The sequence below is a fragment of the Zonotrichia albicollis genome, chromosome 7 (assembly GCF_047830755.1).
Source record: "Zonotrichia albicollis isolate bZonAlb1 chromosome 7, bZonAlb1.hap1, whole genome shotgun sequence".
Taxonomy (NCBI): Eukaryota; Metazoa; Chordata; class Aves; order Passeriformes; family Passerellidae; genus Zonotrichia; species Zonotrichia albicollis.
The window spans coordinates 50,727,523-50,746,452 of NC_133825.1; the positions used below are offsets into that span (position 1 = coordinate 50,727,523).

At 44.6% G+C, this 18,930-nt stretch overlaps 1 protein-coding gene and 1 long non-coding RNA gene across 8 annotated transcripts in view; one reads left to right on the forward strand and one right to left on the reverse strand.

Annotated features, from left to right (window-relative positions):
* The window catches only part of MSH4 (mutS homolog 4), a 25,064-nt gene extending 16,215 nt beyond the window's left edge, over nucleotides 1-8,849 (forward strand). For 5 of the 6 annotated variants that reach the window (XM_014273711.3, XM_026798637.2, XM_005496344.4 and 2 more), the window contains 9 exons: nucleotides 15-151; nucleotides 573-676; nucleotides 1,541-1,665; nucleotides 2,526-2,726; nucleotides 3,903-4,021; nucleotides 4,534-4,662; nucleotides 6,139-6,313; nucleotides 8,038-8,126; nucleotides 8,471-8,849. In XM_014273711.3, the coding sequence (XP_014129186.1) occupies nucleotides 15-151; nucleotides 573-676; nucleotides 1,541-1,665; nucleotides 2,526-2,726; nucleotides 3,903-4,021; nucleotides 4,534-4,662; nucleotides 6,139-6,313; nucleotides 8,038-8,126; nucleotides 8,471-8,656 (1,265 nt within the window). In that variant the 3' untranslated portion in view covers nucleotides 8,657-8,849. Of the gene's footprint in view, nucleotides 1-14; nucleotides 152-572; nucleotides 677-1,540; nucleotides 1,666-2,525; nucleotides 2,727-3,902; nucleotides 4,022-4,533; nucleotides 4,663-6,138; nucleotides 6,314-8,037; nucleotides 8,127-8,465 lie in introns of all 6 variants that reach the window. The other variant, XM_026798639.2, reaches the window with a different exon arrangement.
* On the reverse strand, nucleotides 7,645-12,953 carry LOC141729727 (uncharacterized). 2 transcript variants are annotated; one of them, XR_012581177.1, is made up of 2 exons: nucleotides 12,381-12,953; nucleotides 7,645-9,260 (listed from the first exon to the last, which is right to left on the reverse strand). It is a non-coding gene; the product is annotated as an uncharacterized LOC141729727 (long non-coding RNA). The 2 variants fall into 2 exon arrangements; XR_012581178.1 differs by having other exon boundaries at nucleotides 12,253-12,953.
* Between the last annotated feature and the right edge of the window lie 5,977 nt (nucleotides 12,954-18,930).

Here is an 18,930-nt window from a genome sequence, read left to right on the forward strand (position 1 = left end):
TATGTGGTATGTAGGTATGATAACGCAACTTGCTGAAAAGTACAACCTGCCCATGAAAACAAGTTTCAGCTCTGCTCGTGGATTTTTTATCCAGATGAATGCTGATTGTTCAACATTACCTAATGGCCAGCTTCCTTCAGAATTTACAAAGGTATCTGTACAAAATATATTTTAGCATAATATATTTACTTTATTTACTATACTTTGTTTACTGTGTATAATATATCAATAAACTGCACATTATGCAGTAAATAACGATAAAAATAATTTCACTGAAGATATTTAGAAGTAAATGAAGTTTTAATTGGGATCTTTTTATAACTATGCTGTATTCAGTTGTATAATCAAAAATGTGCAAGTACATGCAATTATGTTTTGTGCAAGAATAAACCTGTGTATCTTGCTAATTGTTATCTTAAATGGAATTTTCATAAAAAATTATGTAGTAAAAATGAAACTGGACATTGTTTTTCTCTTTTGTTTCCCCATATGGTTCCTAATTCTGGTTTTAGAAGCTATTTTTCCTGCTGATAATGAGGCAAGCTCTTACTGTTGGTTTCAATTCCCCCTAGATCACGAAAATGAAAAACACATACAGCTTCACTTCAGCAGATTTAATAAAAATGAATGAAAGATGTCAGGAGTCTCTGAGAGAAATATATCACATGACCTACTTGTAAGACCTCTTGAAACTATTATATAAATAGACTTATTTATAGAAATATACTTATTTAATAAATATACTATATTTATTAATAAATAAATGTGCTTTGCTAAGTATATTTATTTTCTCCAATTATCTGTACACGGGCTTTTAAAGCTCTCTTTCTGTTAAGTTATGGCCATATTCTAAAGCAACACTGTTCAACTGTACCTCCTGAGACAAAACCCCCCTCCGTAAATCGTGTATTGTATTAAACATGTTTGCAAATATATTGGCATTTATTAATGAAGTAGTCATCATGTAAATTTTTAATGCATAAATTGCCTGCACAAAATGGCACAATGAATGCATTAGTTTTGAATCTGTAATGCAGAATTGGTATTTTTAGTCAGTTCCTTATATTTAGAGCAGAACTGTCTATTTCTATATCTTGTCCTTGCTGCATGTCATAGTGCTCTCCTCTGATTCACAACTTTGTAGGTGTAATGTTACCTGTCAGTTGAATGGAAATTCTTTCTAGCAACCATGTAGGGTTTTTTAACATGAAGATCTAAGGGAATTAATGTTAATAAAACATACTTGATTCCATAGCTATGTTTTTAGTTCATTTAGTGAAGCTTTCATGTGAGCTGTTGGTATTTGAGATGTGTGTCTTACGTCTCATCAGCAGAATGTTAGCTTGAGATGATGGTACAAGATCTTAATTTACTTCCAAGAAATTTATACATTTGTTCGCATCTGGTATACGTGATTGCATTTTATGAGTGACCTTTTATCCTAAGGCATGCAGCATGGACATTATACGTCCTTTATTTTTGTAAGTTTTATAAAGTGACAGATGTGCCCTGCAACAGCTGAATCCATGTCTTGTTTCAGAATAGTGTGTAAACTACTGAATGAGATCTATGAACACATTCATTGCTTATACAAGCTGTCTGACATTGTGTCTATGCTGGATATGCTGCTTTCATTTGCCCACGCCTGCACTCTTTCTGATTATGGTAAGTTTCTTCCTTGATTCTGTTATGGGTTAGATCAAGAGCCTTCTGATGGAGAACAACCAGACTATTTTGTTTGGTTCTATTCTTTTTCTGTCTCAGTAGTCTTTAGGTGGGTGTCTCTGCTCTGTCTTTGCCAGTTTTATGCTGATATTCTTTCTGCTTCCATTCATCGAAATTAAATTCTGCTAGTTAGCTGCCATAAACCTTCCCAGTGACTCCTCTTGAAATAGACAGTTTAAGCATATTCCACTCAAAAGCATGAAGTGTATGGACGCTCTCTGTTTATGCCATTTTCTGTTCCATTAATGCTGGTAGATAAAGGAGCCATGTGTAATTGGTTCAGAAAAGAACTGTATTCTGACAGAGATCTGTAGAGATAGTTCTCTGGCATCAAATGGATCTTTGTAGGCATGGTGCATTTCCAAATAATCAGTATGGTAACATATAACAAAAATAGAAGGAATGCTACTTTCCTGTTTAGCGTGCAAATACAGAGTACATACCTAGAAGTAACAGGAGTCCACAACCCTTGTACTTTATAAAAATACTTCAGTTCTTTGCATTTTTATTACTGCATTTTTTTATTATTGCATTTTTATTAGGAGTTCAGTCCTACTTAGTAGGGAACAAAACCACAGAAGATTAATTTAGAAATGAAGTTTCAGTCATGGGTTTCTTTTTATAGTCATAAATCATGAAGGCTTGCATGGTAATGAGAATCTGTACCTGAAAGTGGCTGGTAATTCTTCCCAAGAGCTCTGCTCTGGAAGAATTAACTTTATTTCAAAACATACTAGCTTTGTAATGTAAAGGTTCCCACACTAACTCCTCAGTGTTTTACATCTTTTTTCTTCATTTAGTTCGTCCAGAATTTACTGATACTTTAGCAATCAAGCAAGGATGGCATCCCATTCTTGAAAAGATAGCTATGGAAAAACCTGTGTCTAACAACACGTACCTGACAGAGGGCAACAATTTTGTCATGATTACAGGACCAAATATGAGTGGAAAATCAACATACTTGAAACAGATTGCTCTCTGTCAAATTATGGCACAGATTGGTGAGTAAGAGTGTACAGTATTAATCGTCTTCTGCAGCACATTTTTTTTCTGGTTAAAAGTATTGATAAAAGTTGAGTGATTTAGCTTCCAGAATAACATTTTAGCCAAATAAAATATTAACAGGTAATTTGTAGAATATTTTCTTCTACCAGCTCTTGCATTGCTTATAGAGGCAACTGTAAGGTTTTTCATCTGCCGCTGGAAACATATGGGGCCTCATCTGTGTGTCTTGAAGCCTCCCCAGTCTGTCTTCAGAGAAGCACAATTGCATGCCCTAATTCTTTGGAGCACCCTAATCCAATCTAGCACCTTCTGCTAGATTGATAGTGAATGCCCTTCAAGTATGCTGATCAGACACGTGTTAGTCATCCAAAAGAAACACATTACTTTAAGCATACTTAAATTCCATAGAGAAACATGTTTCCAGACAAGTACAATTAGTAGATAAATAATCAACTACTTCAAATAAAAGTAGTAACAAATATTGCAAGGTTCTGTTACTAAAGTTAAAAGGAAACCAGCTATTTGTAATGTCTAACTGAGATTCATTCCCTTATTCAGGAATTCCTCATGACTTTTTTTTTTTAAAGTAAGTCTGGTAGCACATGTCAAAGACCTAACTCTATAGAATGAAGCTACTTAGTAGTGGAGAATAAAATTTATCCATCGCACATTTGTGGGTTCAGTCCCCAATAACTGCAAGTTCTTGAGGAATTGCTCTCAAAACTGTGAGCTTAATATGAATAAAGCAGACTGTGAAGTTTTTGGCAGAAGGTTCCTGTTTTTTCCTATTCAGTAAAACTACTATGCTTTGGAGTCTGATAAAGGCAACATCATCTTGATTTTGGGAAACTAACATTTCTTAGGATTAGTAAATCAGTGGCCACAGAAATGTAAAACAGTCCTAGAGTTCTGCATCCCTTTAGACTGACAAACAGCTTCAGGCATATGATTTCTTACAAGTTTCACTGATAAGCTTCCTAATTATCCTATCTATATAATAACTTTTTTCTTATAAATTAATGGTAGAACATAATTTACAAAACTTTATCAAGTAAGAAGCTTTCTCTGCTGTGGAAAAAACCAAATGTAAAAGTAATTTTTTTTTCCCAGTGATGTATTCAGGCAAATATTTTAGTGATGGGAGAAACTTGTATTTTATTTTTGTTTCGTAGGTTCTTATGTCCCAGCAGAGTATTGTTCTTTTCGAATCGCAGAGCAGATTTTTACCAGAATAGGTATGGATGATGATATTGAAACAAACGCATCAACATTCATGAAGGAAATGAAAGAGGTATGAAATATAGCTATCCAGGTCCAAGGCCCATTTGTACTGTTAAGCTAATAGAAATTGTACTAGTCTATTTCAAAGTGTGTACTTTGAAAAACAGTAAAAAATTCAGCCTTCCTCTCTTTTATGATAAACTGTGGAAAACTGAGCATCTCTTAAATAGAAAGATATTCCAGTGTGAATAAAAATCAGTGCTTTGTTGGATAGTACTTTAAATATATTTGGGTCAGCTTAAATTATCATTTGTTGGGGCCTAAGCTCTCTCAGTTTCCTCTCACAAACTGATATAATTTTGAGGGTAAGTGATATGTTCAGCAAAAAAGAGAAATAATTCTGTAGTGTGACTCTGCTTGATTAGAATTGACAGCTGTTTGAAAGCTTTGAGAAGGTAAAATTGCTATATCTCAAGAGATTTTTTTTTAATTTCTGCATTATGTTCCATCTGAATAACATAAAAATTTCCTTTTTAAAGATCCACATTTGTAGGAATGATAACACTTTGAATATTTTTCTAGATAACGTACATCATACAAAATGCTAATGATAAGTCACTTATCATTATTGATGAACTTGGCAGAGGTACCAGTGCTGAAGAAGGTATTGGAATTTGTTATGCTGCCTGTGAATATCTGTTGAACTTAAAGGTAATTCTGTTTTAAAGGAATTTAAGCCTTAGAATTGATTTGTCATCCTGAAAGTAAATACAGTATTTTCTCATAATTTAACAACAGTTTTGCAAAGATTTCTTGGCTAGATCTGTGTTTTGCATAACCAGTGAAAAGTAAGAATTGCAGTGATAGAGGAAACATGCTGACGTAAGATGCAGTTCTGTTCACTGGTTGTTGTGATTTAGCCCCAGTCCGTTGCTAAACACCACGCAGCTGCTTGCTTGCTCCCAAGCAAGAGCCCAAGCCCAAGGACTTGTGGGCTGAAATAAAGATGGTTTAGTAAGTAAGGAAAGCCATATGCAGAAGCAAAATACAGAATTCATTCACTGCCTCCTATTAGCAGGCAGATGTTCAGTCGTTTCCTGCCTAGGAATGCCGTTTCCTCACAGTGATTGTTACCAGAACGCCAAATGTCCCTCCTTCCTCACAGTTCTTATTGTGGTGGTGTAGTATGGTGTGGGATATCCCTGGGGTGAGTTTGGGTCAGCCATCCTGGCTGTGTCCCCCTACAGCTCCATGAACACCCCCGAGCCTGCTTGCTGGTGGGACAGGGTGGGCAGCAGAACAGCCCTTGGTGCTGTGCAAACGCTGCTCTGCAGTAGCTAAAACATGGGTGAGTTAGTAGTACTGTCTTGGTCACAAATCCAGAGCAGCCCAACACAAACTACTGTGAAGAAAACTAGCTCTAGTCCATTTAAAACTAGAACACCGGTCACCATGTCTTTTCAGCTTGCTTGCAAGCTTGTAACTCTGTCTAGAAAGAGAATAACCCAGTCTGTTTAGTTTTACTTATTTAGTTTAGTTTTAGTTTTGCTTTATGCTTGAATGTTAAAAGTGAACCTCTTTACCTGGTGGCTACCTTTCAAAGTACAGTGGTAGTTCCACACAACTTATGAATTGATCACAGAGGTTAGAAACTTGTTTAGAAAAGTGGCAGGTAACTTTAGATGGATTGCAAGTTTCACCTCTGTTGCTAGTTATGTGATCAGTCTCAGGGGGCTGTTATGAACCTTTTCAGTGTGCAGGTGTTTGTTTCTCCTCAGAGTTTATTCAGAGTACTTAGGAGGGGGTTTTGGTTTGAAAAGCTCAGATACTTTTTGTCACTTGTACTTTTGATAAAGAATTCATTGAGAGAATTAAGCAACCATTTGACAGTCGTTCCAATCCACACCAGTCAGATTTTATAAGCATAGTGGATTCTTCTTTGTTTCTGATATTGTTTTCCTTCTTTTGAGAAATGAGCAGAAGAATTCTCAGTTGGAAAAGATGTACTTGGCAGTGCTAGAATGCATCCCTTAAGGATTTTTGTTTGCTTTAGTAGTGTAAAGACAGCTTTTCAGTGTTTTGGAGGAAAACCTGGACATCTGTGAGATTATTTAATTTTTCTTATTTATTTTAATTTATTTCTGGATCATTGCCAAAATAAATTTTCTTTCTTGTTTCCTTGTTTAGGCATTTACACTGTTTGCTACGCATTTCCTGGAACTATGTCATATAGACGCTTTATATCCCAATGTGGAAAATTACCATTTTGAAGTGCAACATGTGAGAAGCAGTGCTGGAAATAAGGAGAAAATTGCTTACACTTACACACTTTCTAAAGGGTACACAGAGGAAAAGAACTATGGTAATGTATTCCACTGTGACTTACAGTTAGCAAAAGTTGCACAAGATATTATTTCAGTTATTAGGCATCGAACAGTGTTTATTCTGAAGACAGGTTTCTCTTGAGTTTGTGTCTCTCTCAAAGAGAGAGAGTGATATGCTGGTCTGTCATTTGCTCCAAATAATTATGTGTTTTAGGTAACCACATAGTGAGATAGCTGTTTAGGGTAGTATGAAGAACTTATACGATGTTTTGTAGTGAAAAAAAACTCTTACTGATGTCTTACTGATGCCGGTATTTCCTCGATTCATGTCTGTTTGAATGAGTTGAGTAATTCTGAGCATATACTGCTTGAGTTCATTTTATCTGCACTTATGGAAGTAAACGAATGTATGTATGGCAGACACATCTTTAAGTTCTGTAGTTACTTGAAGATGTGTCTGCCATAAGCAGTGATATGACTGGTTAACAGCAGGTTGGCCCTTTTTGATTAGCAAAAAGGAATCAAGTTTCTTTAAAAAAGGAGAGGAATTTTACAGGATATTAGGCTAAGACAATTTTGAGAGGGTCTACAAAAGCATCAGTGTTCTCTGAAAAGTGGATTTACTTATCTTTTAACTTCAGAATAAATTAAAGTATAGATTGTACAGATTGATTAATTATGGGTCAAGAGTGAATGACAAAGATTTAAAGAAATCTGTATGTTTCCAAATACTAGATTCGGATGTTGATTGCTTGATTTAGGTAAAATTTAAGCAAGAGGAAATTAGCTACATGTGACTTTTGCAAGCTATTGGTAACTGAAGACTAGAAATTATTCCAGCTAAGCTTCAAGGAACAGGACTTAAAACTCACCTTGATTGGAATTTCAGAATAAGTTTGTTTAACTTCAGCAGCACAAGCTCAATTTTAGATGCTAGACCAACATTAACTCCACTGAACTGTATGTTTAGAGAGTAATTTCTGAGAACAGGAGACCTTTAGAAACTCAGTGTTCATGTCTTGGCTTTACCTTACTTTGAGTAAAGTCATATTCTAAGAAAGGATGCAAGGGCTCTTCATGACCCTTCTCCATTTTTAAACCTGTAGTATTAAACCACCCAATGAACCACAGATTTTCCAGGGGTATGGATAAAGGAAGAAGTTAAAAAATCATGTTAGGGCAGGAAAAAATATCTACATCTCTTTCTTACCGTCAGTATCTGGAAGTGTGCCTGTTGGCAACAAAGAAGTTGAAAAATGACATCCCTGTCCACTGGATGTCTGGATATAATTGAGAGTGCAATTAGCAAAACCACTGTATTTTCTGCCAAATTAAAAAACCTAAACCGAGAAAGCTGTTAACACCATGGTGCCTTTTTTTTTTTCCTTTTAACCCCCTAATATGTCTCATTCTACCCATTTACGGTATTACTGGCAGTAGCTTGATGTTGAGGTGTGTTTCAGAGATAGCATTAAAACAAAGTCGACATTTAATTTTGTATCTCTCCAAACCTTATTGTTCATGAACAAAAACAAAAAATCCAAAACAAGAAAAACCCAAAACCACCTCCCCCCCAACAAAAAAAGCCCCTAAAAAACCACCCACACACAAAGAGAAAATACACTGAAATTATTTTAATAAAAATTAAAATTAAATCTTTACCCTTTAGAAAAACAGGCTAAGTTAATTCTGGAAGGCGTAAAATGGAAGGTAGGGATAAAAATTATAATAAAAAATCCTGATTTGTGTTTTATATGTTTAGGAATAAAAGCTGCAGAAGTGTCCTCCCTACCATCATCCATAATTTTGGATGCAAAGGAAATCACAAGTCACATTGCAAAACAAATTTTGGTATGTAGTAGAAAATTTTAATGCTGTATTTCACAGTTTTTATACTATTCAAATGTATTTTGAGTTTCTGAAAGATTACAGGATAAGTGCTGCCTATGTTTTAATGAAAACAGATTTCATTAAACTTTGTATTTCTGGAGCCAGTTCTTAAAGATTATACTGAAGGTCACTGTTAGCTGACAACACAAATGGCCCTTTGGGTAAAGGAGTACAGGTGTAATGTTTGTATGTAAACCAAGAATTGGGACATCAAAAACAGGCTAGAAAATAGCTAATACTAGTGTTTGGTTTTTTTAAATAGAACATAATTTCGTGTTTTAATGTATATATATTTTTAAGAACAGCACAGACAGAAGAGCACTCCTGAGATGATGAAACAGAGAGCTGCATACCAGTTAGCAATGAGATTGGTTCAGACTGCCAGAAATTCTCGACTGGACCCTGACAGTTTGCGTGTATATTTGAAAGCCCTGAAGAAAAAATATGAAGCCAGTTGTCCCACACCCAGAGAAAATGATGAGCAACAGTAACATGTAACATAGGCTGTTCTAATTTTTATGACTGCAAGATGATTCTGTTTTTTCCCACAGTATTAGTACAGTCTTTTCACATGGTGTTACATTTTTAATTATTAGTCTAAATTACATTCAGGTAATGGATGACCATATCCTTTATGGGTTTCCCCTACCCTGACATACCTGGAATAAAAGCATTTGCCCTCTCTGAGGAACACAATTATTTTTGACAAAAAATACAAATCATTTTAGAGCAGCACTGAGAGGGAAGGACTGGGGCAACTCTAAGGAACTCAGAATTTCAGGCATGATAAAAAAGAAAGCTCAGATTGCAAAAAGGGAAACGTGTGCCCAAATTGCTTCAAAGTAGTTTTGCTGTCTGTTCTTGTTCAGTTGTGTTTTCCGAAAATGAGACCATTTTATTCACTTTGCTGTGCTAAACACTTCTCACAATGCCAGGAAACATGATACTAAAACTTGAAGGAATTTGGATGTGTAAAAACAAGCTGTTCTCTCTTCTCCAGAGTAAGGTGTTTGGTATTAGTTGGCGGTAAAGGATCCAGTTTTTCACATACTCCTCTTGCTCAGTCTCCAAGTCACTGCAGGATTTCCAAAGACCCTGCAATGGAGAAGCCTCTCATCAGGTTCATTCTGATCACACAGAGATATTGGGGGGGGAAGAGGATGGATAAAGGTGAAATTTCCCCAAGAAAAGGCTCAGAGATCAGGGTGTTCACTGGTGGCATGGGCTGGGATTAGGGTTGAGCAGCACCAAAATTGGAGCACATCAACCATTCAGTTTTCCCTCATGTTTTATCAGAGGGTTTATGGTCCTGCCAAGAGATGGATGTTAATTAAAGGGTCACAGCCGAGCCATGACAGTAATCTGTTCTATTCAAGCTGGTGATTTTTCGACACCTTCATTAGTCACACTCTCCAATACTTAGTCCTGGGGTTTGTTCCTGTTTTTCTTTCAGCCTTATATCCAACTTTCCACCCTTTTTCTTCTCTCTGTCTGGTGTGTCTTTTGTGTTCCTTTCTTGTTCTGTTTGCTCCCTCTTCTGTTCCTACTTCACTCTCTTGTTTTTGTTTTTTTTTCAAGAAACAAACACTCAATATTTATTTATTAAATATTACTCAATCCCTATCCTCTACTTCTTGTCTCTGTCTCCCTCCCTGCCCGCATCTTCATTTCTCCTACTTTCTTCCTCTCCTTTTTTATCTTGTCCTGCACTATGACTGTATTTCTTTGTCTCTCTCACTGTTCTTTGGTTGGCCTGTACCTGTTTGCAGCTGCGGCCCAGCCCTTGTCCCTCATTGTACCCTTCTCTTGGTAAGCCTCTGACCTGCTGGCCATGCCGCTCGTTCTCCATTCCTCTGCTGCGCCTTGCCCACCTTCCCCCACCTGCATGTGCCATGGTCATTTCCTCTCTCAGTCTTTGTTTCCCTCTTTATCTCTGTAACCCTCTGTCCTTACTATGTGTGTAGGACTCAGTCTTTTTCTCTGTCCTCCTCCATGTCTCACTCGTGTTCCTTTTTTATTCTCTGCGGCTCTGTGGTGCTCCCTGTGCCATTGTTCCTCACAGAACCCTTGGGTCACGTTCGCTGTCCCTGTTCTTTTTTAATCCTTCTCTGTCATGCTACCCATCCCAGGGGTGTTTTGTTTGGTTGGGATTTTTTTTTGGTTTTTTTTTTTTGGTCAATTTCATCCTACACCCTGTTCTTTTTTCCTGTGTCCTCTCCACTGTCAGTTCCTGTTTCTGCCTCTTGCCTGTGATAGCGAGGCTGGGGAGGAACTTCAGCCCTTCTGGGGGTTGCCCCCCCTTTCTTGTTGCATCAGAGTCCCTTTCTTGGGGGAATGTACGTGAGGAAAGGGCTTGAAAGAAGCGCTGTGCTGCTGCCCAGGGCAATTAGACTCGTTCTGTGCCTTCTCTGCGGGTAAGGAAAAGGGGTGAAGACTGGGGGCTCTGATGCCATTGGGGGCACCCTAATGTCCCTAGGAGAGGGAGCCCCACTGCAGTGGAAGAGCAGGTGAGTGGGGAACGAGGGGGGAGTCAAAGTGAGTTGCCCTCCCCCAGAGGGACCCAGAACTGCCAGAAATTTCACAGGGAGGGGTGGGTGTAGAATGCTAAAACCTGTAAAGTTTTTCATTTTTATAGGTATTGGCAAATAATAGGAATTTATCTCTAAATTCATTTGGAAAGAAATCCTCTCTCTATCCACTCATTTGTATACAGGAAACTGACTAGAGATGGGTAGTAGTTTTGAAAATGAAGACATAACGTTTTCATCTAGGAATGAACCAATCAAGTGCCTTGAAACCGAAAAAACAGCTGCAGAGGCTGAAGGGAATGGAAAGGGCTCCCTGGCACCTTCTGCCTCCGTTCTGTCTGCCCCTAAAGGCCTGAGCGCGGCCGTACTGCTGCCGCCTTGTGGACAGAGAGCGGTACTGCCCCGCCCCGACCCAGTGCCAGTTTTCCTTCCAGTTGTAAAACTGCAAACATCGCAGTATTCCTCTGACCCCAGCGGTTCTAGGAAGTAGAGCTGTAGGCGGCCTTGGCCTCCCTTAGGCCGTCATGTCAACATACTCTGAAACATTAGGGTGGAAGTTATTCTACCTCTTGAACAGAGGTACCTTTTCCTTACAGGTGCTTGTGCCATAGTTTGAATTCTGTTCCTAACATTTCTAGTGTGACAGAGTTTACCATAGAGACAATCTGCTCGGAGATAACACTTTGCAGGGCATGGCAGTCCTGGATGTGTATTCTGAACTCCTTCCAAATGTTAGGTTTGAAGTATTTCTTAGGAAAACAGATAACGCCCTGATAACGCCCGATAAGAGTCGATAAATCATTCCTGCATGCTTAAGCTCTGTTTTTGTCACTGTTATCACTTGGTAGGGCCAGTCCACAGATAGAAGAAAGAGAATAATTGTTTTACACCATTCTCGGAGTTAGTTACATAGAAGCATTTTAGTTTCTATTTTAACATTTTGCTAAAGCCTACGATATATTTATCACACTACTATTCATATGAAATACACAGTGCATATATACACTGGCATATTACACTATACAAAGCAGTAAAAAGTTAAGTACGAGTTGTACCGTATCAAAATACTTGTGATGCAAAAAGCTAATCTATGAATGGGTAAGCCAATATTGTTTTATCGTCTATAACATCCGACCACTGTAGGGGAGAAGGAGGGTGAGCAGCGGGCCCCCAGCAGGCGGAGGGCGGGCAGGGGGACGCGGGCACTTAACTTTGGCTAGAGTGCTGACTTCGGCCAGTCGGGGCAGGCCAAGACCCCGCAAAAGCGGAAGCACGGCGGGAGAAGAGGCGCTCAGAGCCCGCAGCGGGCGCTGCACGCCCTCCCCGCAGAGTCCGCCTTTGCGACCCGGGCTACACTCCTCGCCGCCCCCTGCTCCGAGTGCCGATGGGGCGCTCCGGTAGGGGCTCTGCGGGGTCTTTTCGCCGGGACCTGGGCACGAGAGAGGGCCGGAGAAGGGGACGGGGGTTTCGCGAGCGGGACCCCCGGCGCCTGCGAGCCCTTCGGGCAGCCCGAGCTCCGCCCCACGCTCCCACGGGCCTCAGCCTGACGGCTCCCAAACCTGCCAATCACGGCCCGCCTTTCTCCGTCCGCCCTGTCCAATCACAGCCGCCCTTTCAATGCGAGCGCTGTCCCGTCAATCTCAGCCCGCTCAGTGGCGGCCCGACCCCTCAGACTGGCCCCGCTCGCCCGTACGCCTGAGGCGCCGCTCCCGCCACCGCCGCTTTGGCAGCCGGCGGAACTGTATCCCCGCTGCCTCGGCAGGCCCTGTGGGGGCCGGCAAGGGCGGCCGGGAGCTTCCAGTTCAGGTCCTGGTCGGGATCAGGTTCTGGTCCAGGGAAACGGGCAGGCAGCGGGGAGCGGGCGGACGCGGCCACAGCAATGGCGGCGGCGGGCGCAGCACTTGAGGGGACCGCGGGGAGTCACAGAGCCCAGCGCGTCGGAAATGGGCGGGCTGGGATTGGTGGAGCCGGCAGGCGCTGCCTCGGGTTGTGATTGGCTGGCTGGTCCGCCCGTGGGGCATAAATAGCGTGCGTTGGGGGGCAATGGCGTCAGTTCGGCGGTGAAGCTGGGAGCGACGGGAGCTGCGGATGCGCGATCTGAGGAGCGGCGCTGCGCCAGGACGGGACCCCCGCGGCAGCTGATCCGGGGAGCGCCGGTGAGCACGGACGTGACGCCTGCGGTAGTATCTGGGGGCCGGCCGTGTCCAGTTCTTTCTGCCGCGCCCTGCGTGGCTCGGGTAGCCGGCGGCTGGTGTGGGGCCTGGAGTGGCGCGGGGGCGGGGGAGGACCGCCTGCTGTCACTGGGGGCTGGGAAGTAACCGTTTCGCGGTTTCTGAATTTAAAGAAATGTTCAGAATACGAGGAATAAAGCTTGCTTTTTGCATTTTTATTACTTTATTTTGTTTTTACTTGTAGTGGTGTTTTTTTCTTTATTGTGTTATTTTATTATTGCTCATTTTATTACATCTTTTTGGTTTGATTTGTTTTCTTTACTGGATATCTCATATAAATTCGGTAAGGGTTGTGTGACTGGAGCTGGAACACCAGTTGTGAGAGCAGTGGGCACATAAAACCCCAGGGTGTGGAATAATGGCTTTGGCATGAGTCAGGCCCAAAACAATGTGAAGTAGTGGAAATGATGGGGCTAGATAAATGCCATGGAAGGAAGGCATGGAGCTGCAGCACCAGGCCTGCAGGTTATGCCTGGGGTTCCCAGCCCCTGCCCTGTGGTACCAACGAGGAGCTGAGGGTGTGGGGGCTCAGAGGGTTCTAGGGCCCAAGAACCAGCCCAAGGGTGCGTTTTGGGATCGGGGAGCAGGAGTTCAGTGGCTATTCCCAGCCCCTGGAGCTGCCTGAGGGGAGGTGAGGGGGCCTTTGTGCAGGTGCTGGGCTGAGAGCCACGGTGAGGGGGAAGGTGGATGTTGAGCTTCAGGCCTCCAGTGTCCCCAGAGTTGGGATGCCACTGGGGTGGGTGGGTGGATGGGACAGCTTCTAGAGATATTGAAATTGAAATGATGGCAGTAACTGATTTGTGGCCTTATCAACAGCCCCAAGGTGCAGTGAGAAGCATGAGCGGCTTTTAGCTGCAGCCAGTAGGAAGCTGAGGAACTGGAGCTGAGGCAGCAGAGCTGGAGGAGACAGAAATATGGTAGGGTTTGGGGTAAAACACCTGTGGGGCTGGGATAGGGATTGTGGAGCGGGGAGGTGACCTGCATGGTTGGAATTGAAATTCCTGTAAGGACTGTGATCTGAGCTCAAGAACTAGAGCTAAAACAAAGATCCCGTCCTGAGAAGCAGAAGTAGTATTGTGAGGCACTACCGTGAAGATGTTGAGCAGGAAGTGCAAGAGAAGAGCTGGCAGTAAAATAAAGCTTGTGGGTGGAGAGCTGAAGGAGCTGAAATCACTGGGCCTGGACGTGTCATCATTGTGGGACTGGAATTCCCAGCTGTGGGTCTGGAAAGTGGACTGCTGGGCTGGCACTTTGAATAAAAATGGCAAAGGCACTAGACCTGTGAACGGGGCTCTGGGCATCCAGGAGAACTAATGCAGGGGTGGGCAAAGTGACTGGGGACTGCTCGGTGGGAGCTAAAATCACTGCAGGGCTGGGATATGGACGGTGGGGTGGGCTTCCAGAGGCTCGTGCGGGAGCTGAATTGTTGCCGAGCTGGGGCCAAGAGCAAGATGCTGCCATTTGAAGCTGGAGCAACACTGAGCTGGAGCTGGAAGAAGAGAGCTGGCAGTAAAATAAAGCTTGTGGGTGAAGAGGTGAAAGAGCTGAAATCACTGGGCCTGCACTTGTCATCATTGTGGGACTGGAATTGCAGCTTAACACATCATAGCAATATAAGGCTGGTACTGACACTGTATTGTTCTTGCGCCGAGATCACTGTAGGCCTGTGACATGGATGCAGGGGCTGGGCATTGCGACCGATAGTAGAACAGCAGGTGTGGAGTGGGAGAAGGGGGCTGCAAGCTTGCGCCTGAAAACCCCGTCGATGCTAGGATATTGCCTGTGCCGGTGATGTCACCTCTTGGGGCGCAGCTGAAATCTCTGTGGGTCTGGGAAGTGGACTGCTGGGCTGGCACTTTGAATAAAAATGGCAAAGGCACTAGACCTGTGAACGGGGCTCTGGGCATCCAGGAGAACTAATGCAGGGGTGGGCAAAGTGACTGGGGACTGCTCGGTGGGAGCTAAAATCACTGCAGGGCTGGGATATGGACGGTGGGGTGGGCTTCCAGAGGCTCGTGCGGGAGCTGAATTGTTGCCGAGCTGGGGCCAAGAGCAAGATGCTGCCATTTGAAGCTGGAGCAACACTGAGCTGGAGCTGGAAGAAGAGAGCTGGCAGTAAAATAAAGCTTGTGGGTGAAGAGGTGAAAGAGCTGAAATCACTGGGCCTGGTCTTGTCATCATTGTGGGTCTGGGATCGGGGCTGCACACAACATAGGAACTGTAGGGCTGGCACAGAGACGCTAAAATAAAGCTTGTGGGCGAAGAGGTGAAAGAGCTGAAATCACTGGGCCTGCACTTGTCATCATTGTGGGACTGGAATTGCAGCTTAACACATCATAGCAATATAAGGCTGGTACTGACACGGTATTGTTCTTGTGCCGAGATCACTGTAGGCCTGTGACCTGGATGCAGGGGCTGGGTATTGTGACCGATAGTAGAACAGGATGTGTGGAGTGGGAGAAGGGGGCTGCAAGCTTGCGCCTGAAAACCCCGTCGATGCTAGGATATTGCCTGCGCCGGTGATGGCACCTCTTGGGGCGCAGCTGAAATCTCTGTGGGTCTTGGAAATGGACTGCTGGGCTGGCACTTTGAATGAAAATGGCAAAGGCACTAGACGTGTGAACGGGGCTCTGGGCATCCAGGAGAACTAATGCAGGGGTGGGCAAAGTGACTGGGGACTGCTCGGTGGGAGCTAAAATCACTGCAGGGCTGGGATATGGACGGTGGGGTGGGCTTCCTGAGGCTCGTGCGGGATCTGAATTGTTGCCGAGCTGGGGCCAAGGGCAAGATGCTGCCATTTGAAGCTGGAGCAACACTGAGCTGGAGCTGGAAGAAGAGAGCTGGCAGTAAAATAAAGCTTGTGGGTGAAGAGGTGAAAGAGCTGAAATCACTGGGCCTGGTCTTGTCATCATTGTGGGTCTGGGATCGGGGCTGCACACAACATAGGAACTGTAGGGCTGGCACAGAGACGCTAAAATAAAGCTTGTGGGCGAAGAGGTGAAAGAGCTGAAATCACTGGGCCTGCACTTGTCATCATTGTGGGACTGGAATTGCAGCTTAACACATCATAGCAATATAAGGCTGGTACTGACACGGTATTGTTCTTGTGCCGAGATCACTGTAGGCCTGTGACCTGGATGCAGGGGCTGGGTATTGTGACCGATAGTAGAACAGGATGTGTGGAGTGGGAGAAGGGGGCTGCAAGCTTGCGCCTGAAAACCCCGTCGATGCTAGGATATTGCCTGTGCCGGTGATGTCACCTGTTGGGGCGCAGCTGAAATCTCTGTGGGTCTGGGAAGTGGACTGCTGGGCTGGCACTTTCAATGAAAATAGCAAAGGCACTAGACGTGTGAACGGGGCTCTGGGCATCCGGGAGAACTAATGCAGGGGTGGGCAAAGTGACTGGGGACTGCTCGGTGGGAGCTAAAATAACTGCAGGGCTGGGATATGGACGGTGGGGTGGGCTTCCAGAGGCTCGTGCGGGAGCTGAATTGTTGCCGAGCTGGGGCCAAGAGCAAGATGCTGCCATTTGAAGCTGGAGCAACACTGAGCTGGAGCTGGAAGAAGAGAGCTGGCAGTAAAATAAAGCTTGTGGGTGAAGAGGTGAAAGAGCTGAAATCACTGGGCCTGCACTTGTCATCATTGTGGGACTGGAATTGCAGCTTAACACATCATAGCAATATAAGGCTGGTACTGACACTGTATTGTTCTTGCGCCGAGATCACTGTAGGCCTGTGACATGGATGCAGGGGCTGGGCATTGCGACCGATAGTAGAACAGCAGGTGTGGAGTGGGAGAAGGGGGCTGCAAGCTTGCGCCTGAAAACCCCGTCGATGCTAGGATATTGCCTGTGCCGGTGATGTCACCTCTTGGGGCGCAGCTGAAATCTCTGTGGGTCTGGGAAGTGGACTGCTGGGCTGGCACTTTGAATAAAAATGGCAAAGGCACTAGACCTGTGAACGGGGCTCTGGGCATCCAGGAGAACTAATGCAGGGGTGGGCAAAGTGACTGGGGACTGCTCGGTGGGAGCTAAAATCACTGCAGGGCTGGGATATGGACGGTGGGGTGGGCTTCCAGAGGCTCGTGCGGGAGCTGAATTGTTGCCGAGCTGGGGCCAAGAGCAAGATGCTGCCATTTGAAGCTGGAGCAACACTGAGCTGGAGCTGGAAGAAGAGAGCTGGCAGTAAAATAAAGCTTGTGGGTGAAGAGGTGAAAGAGCTGAAATCACTGGGCCTGGTCTTGTCATCATTGTGGGTCTGGGATCGGGGCTGCACACAACATAGGAACTGTAGGGCTGGCACAGAGACGCTAAAATAAAGCTTGTGGGCGAAGAGGTGAAAGAGCTGAAATCACTGGGCCTGCACTTGTCATCATTGTGGGACTGGAATTGCAGCTTAACACATCATAGCAATATAAGGCTGGTACTGACACGGTATTGTTCTTGTGCCGAGATCACTGTAGGCCTGTGACCTGGATGCAGGGGCTGGGCATTGCGACCGATAGTAGAACAGGATGTGTGGAGTGGGAGAAGGGGGCTGCAAGCTTGCGCCTGAAAACCCCGTCGATGCTAGGATATTGCCTGTGCCGGTGATGTCACCTCTTGGGGCGCAGCTGAAATCTCTGTGGGTCTGGGAAGTGGACTGCTGGGCTGGCACTTTGAATAAAAATGGCAAAGGCACTAGACCTGTGAACGGGGCTCTGGGCATCCAGGAGAACTAATGCAGGGGTGGGCAAAGTGACTGGGGACTGCTCGGTGGGAGCTAAAATCACTGCAGGGCTGGGATATGGACGGTGGGGTGGGCTTCCAGAGGCTCGTGCGGGAGCTGAATTGTTGCCGAGCTGGGGCCAAGAGCAAGATGCTGCCATTTGAAGCTGGAGCAACACTGAGCTGGAGCTGGAAGAAGAGAGCTGGCAGTAAAATAAAGCTTGTGGGTGAAGAGGTGAAAGAGCTGAAATCACTGGGCCTGGTCTTGTCATCATTGTGGGTCTGGGATCGGGGCTGCACACAACATAGGAACTGTAGGGCTGGCACAGAGACGCTAAAATAAAGCTTGTGGGCGAAGAGGTGAAAGAGCTGAAATCACTGGGCCTGCACTTGTCATCATTGTGGGACTGGAATTGCAGCTTAACACATCATAGCAATATAAGGCTGGTACTGACACGGTATTGTTCTTGTGCCGAGATCACTGTAGGCCTGTGACCTGGATGCAGGGGCTGGGCATTGCGACCGATAGTAGAACAGGATGTGTGGAGTGGGAGAAGGGGGCTGCAAGCTTGCGCCTGAAAACCCCGTCGATGCTAGGATATTGCCTGCGCCGGTGATGGCACCTCTTGGGGCGCAGCTGAAATCTCTGTGGGTCTGGGAAGTGGACTGCTGGGCTGGCACTTTGAATAAAAATGGCAAAGGCACTAGACCTGTGAACGCGGCTCTGGGCATCCAGGAGAACTAATGCAGGGGTGGGCAAAGTGACTGGGGACTGCTCGGTGGGAGCTAAAATCACTGCAGGGCTGGGATATGGACGGTGGGGTGGGCTTCCAGAGGCTCGTGCGGGATCTGAATTGTTGCCGAGCTGGGGCCAAGGGCAAGATGCTGCCATTTGAAGCTGGAGCAACACAGAGCTGGAGCTGGAAGAAGAGAGCTGGCAGTAAAATAAAGCTTGTGGGCGAAGAGGTGAAAGAGCTGAAATCACTGGGCCTGGTCTTGTCATCATTGTGGGTCTGGGATCGGGGCTGCACACAACATAGGAACTGTAGGGCTGGCACAGAGACGCTAAAATAAAGCTTGTGGGCGAAGAGGTGAAAGAGCTGAAATCACTGGGCCTGCACTTGTCATCATTGTGGGACTGGAATTGCAGCTTAACACATCATAGCAATATAAGGCTGGTACTGACACGGTATTGTTCTTGCGCCGAGATCACTGTAGGCCTGTGACCTGGATGCAGGGGCTGGGTATTGTGACCGATAGTAGAACAGGATGTGTGGAGTGGGAGAAGGGGGCTGCAAGCT